This window comes from Octodon degus, unplaced genomic scaffold (assembly GCF_000260255.1).
Source record: "Octodon degus isolate 3935 unplaced genomic scaffold, OctDeg1.0 scaffold00147, whole genome shotgun sequence".
Taxonomy (NCBI): Eukaryota; Metazoa; Chordata; class Mammalia; order Rodentia; family Octodontidae; genus Octodon; species Octodon degus.
This window is the reverse complement of record NW_004524723.1, coordinates 1,829,680-1,831,710: the sequence shown is the minus strand read 5'-3', so window position 1 is coordinate 1,831,710 and position 2,031 is coordinate 1,829,680. Positions and strand designations below refer to the sequence as shown.

Sequence of the window (2,031 nt, the reverse complement as noted above, 5' to 3'; positions counted from 1 at the left end):
CACAAAATGACGAGAAGGAACAAAATGCAACCTCAGAACCCAAGCCCACCCGTAACAAGGACAGAGGACACTAACACAGAACAAATTGGAAATCACACAGCTGAAAGCAATGAATCAAAGGAACTATTCACTCTTGTTTCAAGGAAGTGAAGGTCTGGGAAGAGATGCAGACTGAATTCATTGTGTGCTCTTATTTACTCTTTTTCACTGTGTCATTACACTTAGTTTTTTAAATGAAATATTTGTTCATAGGAATTTATTATATTAGAAGAGTCAACTAGTGTCCACAACAAGAAGAAGTCTGGGAGGTTTGGCAGCCCCTTGTTGGAGAGCCACTTTGAGCACTGCCTTTCACCAGGGTTTCCTGATAGAGCCCAAGGCATCTGCTAATATTATGATGGGTGGGGTGGGGTGGGGTACAGAAAGGATAGCTGGGCTTTGGGCAATGTAATTCTTTTCTGTTCCTTTGTTTCCAACATCTAGGTGTCCTCAAAATTATACTTGCAAACCCACTGGTGTTAATCCTGACTTTAATTACACAAGTTTTGATAACTTTGGCTGGTCTTTTCTTGCCATGTTCCGGCTTATGACTCAAGACTCCTGGGAGAAGCTTTATCAACAGGTCATCTATTTATAGTCTTTTTTCTCTTTATTGTTATCCTTCCTCTTATTTATTAAGAACCTACCCCCGGCCTGCAGCTTTTTTTAAACTTAAATTTAATTTATTTTTATTGAGAAATAAATATGAAGGAGACAGTTTCACAGCTGATTAATAGGACAGTTTTGATAATCAATACACTGTACATTGTTATCTTCTTAATGGTTATCCACAGTACAAGAAGCAGACAGGATATTCTGTCCAAAAACTGTTAGTACACCTCTTTCTTCTCATTGAATTAAGCGAAAGTAGCTGTAAATTTATCCTAACTATTTTGTATGTATAAATACAAAATGATCTTTCCTTTGTGTCCTTTTTTTGTCCTGTCAGAAGTGAATATTCTATTGGCTTCTAAATACTATAGGTGTTTGAATTCAACTAAACAATCTAACACTGTCTAGCAGTCTATAATATTAGTGGGTTTTCCTCAGAGGTTATTGACTTGAGCCTTTTACAGCTCATCATCTTAATATGGATTTACTTTATATACCTCATTTTTATACTTTTCTGCTGGATGGTTAAGACCAAAATATAGCAAGACCTATATGACAAGAAATGTAACTTTTGTATCTGATAAGGTCAGCCAAGTACTCTCAGGATATATCCTGTACCCATGTACCGCCCTTTGTACATCCTTTTGTCAGTGTCTGACATGAGGATGAGTCGCGGCCATTGCTTTACCAATTTGCTCTCTATGAAAGCTTGAAAAAATGGTTTTTCTCTCCATGTGACTCTCCCCAGGCTCACTTTACATCATCGAATATATTCCTCTGTTTTTCCATAATCTTCTTGATCAGAAAATTTGGAGTACAACTGAGTTACATGTTGTTACAGTACAGGTTCCCTTATGTCCCAAGTCTTCACTGATCTTGAAAGGCTAGGGCCAAAATGTTGGCTGATCTTGCATCCCTTCCTTTTCTCCAGTTTTGATCTGCTAACTTAGGTTGTTAACCCTCCAGAAGAGAAGCTAATTATTAGCTTCATACTGCACATAACCTGCAGTATGTGCAATTCAGTTTACTCTATCTGTCTAAATATCAAATATTTTGGCATATCATGGAACAGGTATTTTCCATCAGATATTGATATGTTGAACTTTAAGTCCTTACAGAATATGAAGGAAGAATAATTATATAAAAGTAGAAATAATCATTTACATATTTTTATAAAGAAATTTAGAAACCTAATCATATACGGAATTGTAAGTCCTTATATTAGGGAGATAATACGATATTTACAGATGTGGGTCTGGTTTTTTTCACTAATAAGTATATCTTCAAGGGGCATCCACTTAAATATGAAGGTTTCAAGTTTATCATTCTTTATAGCTGAGTAGTACTCCATTATATAAAAGTACCACATCTTTTTCAACC

At 35.8% G+C, this 2,031-nt stretch overlaps 1 protein-coding gene across 1 annotated transcript in view; it reads left to right on the top strand.

The window, feature by feature from the left end:
- Scn11a (sodium voltage-gated channel alpha subunit 11) overlaps positions 1-2,031 on the top strand; it is a 145,955-nt gene that overhangs the window by 30,930 nt on the left and 112,994 nt on the right. The window contains exon 8 of the mRNA XM_023702198.1: positions 484-622. Coding sequence (XP_023557966.1) covers positions 484-622 — 139 coding nt within the window. The remainder of the gene's footprint in view (positions 1-483; positions 623-2,031) is intronic.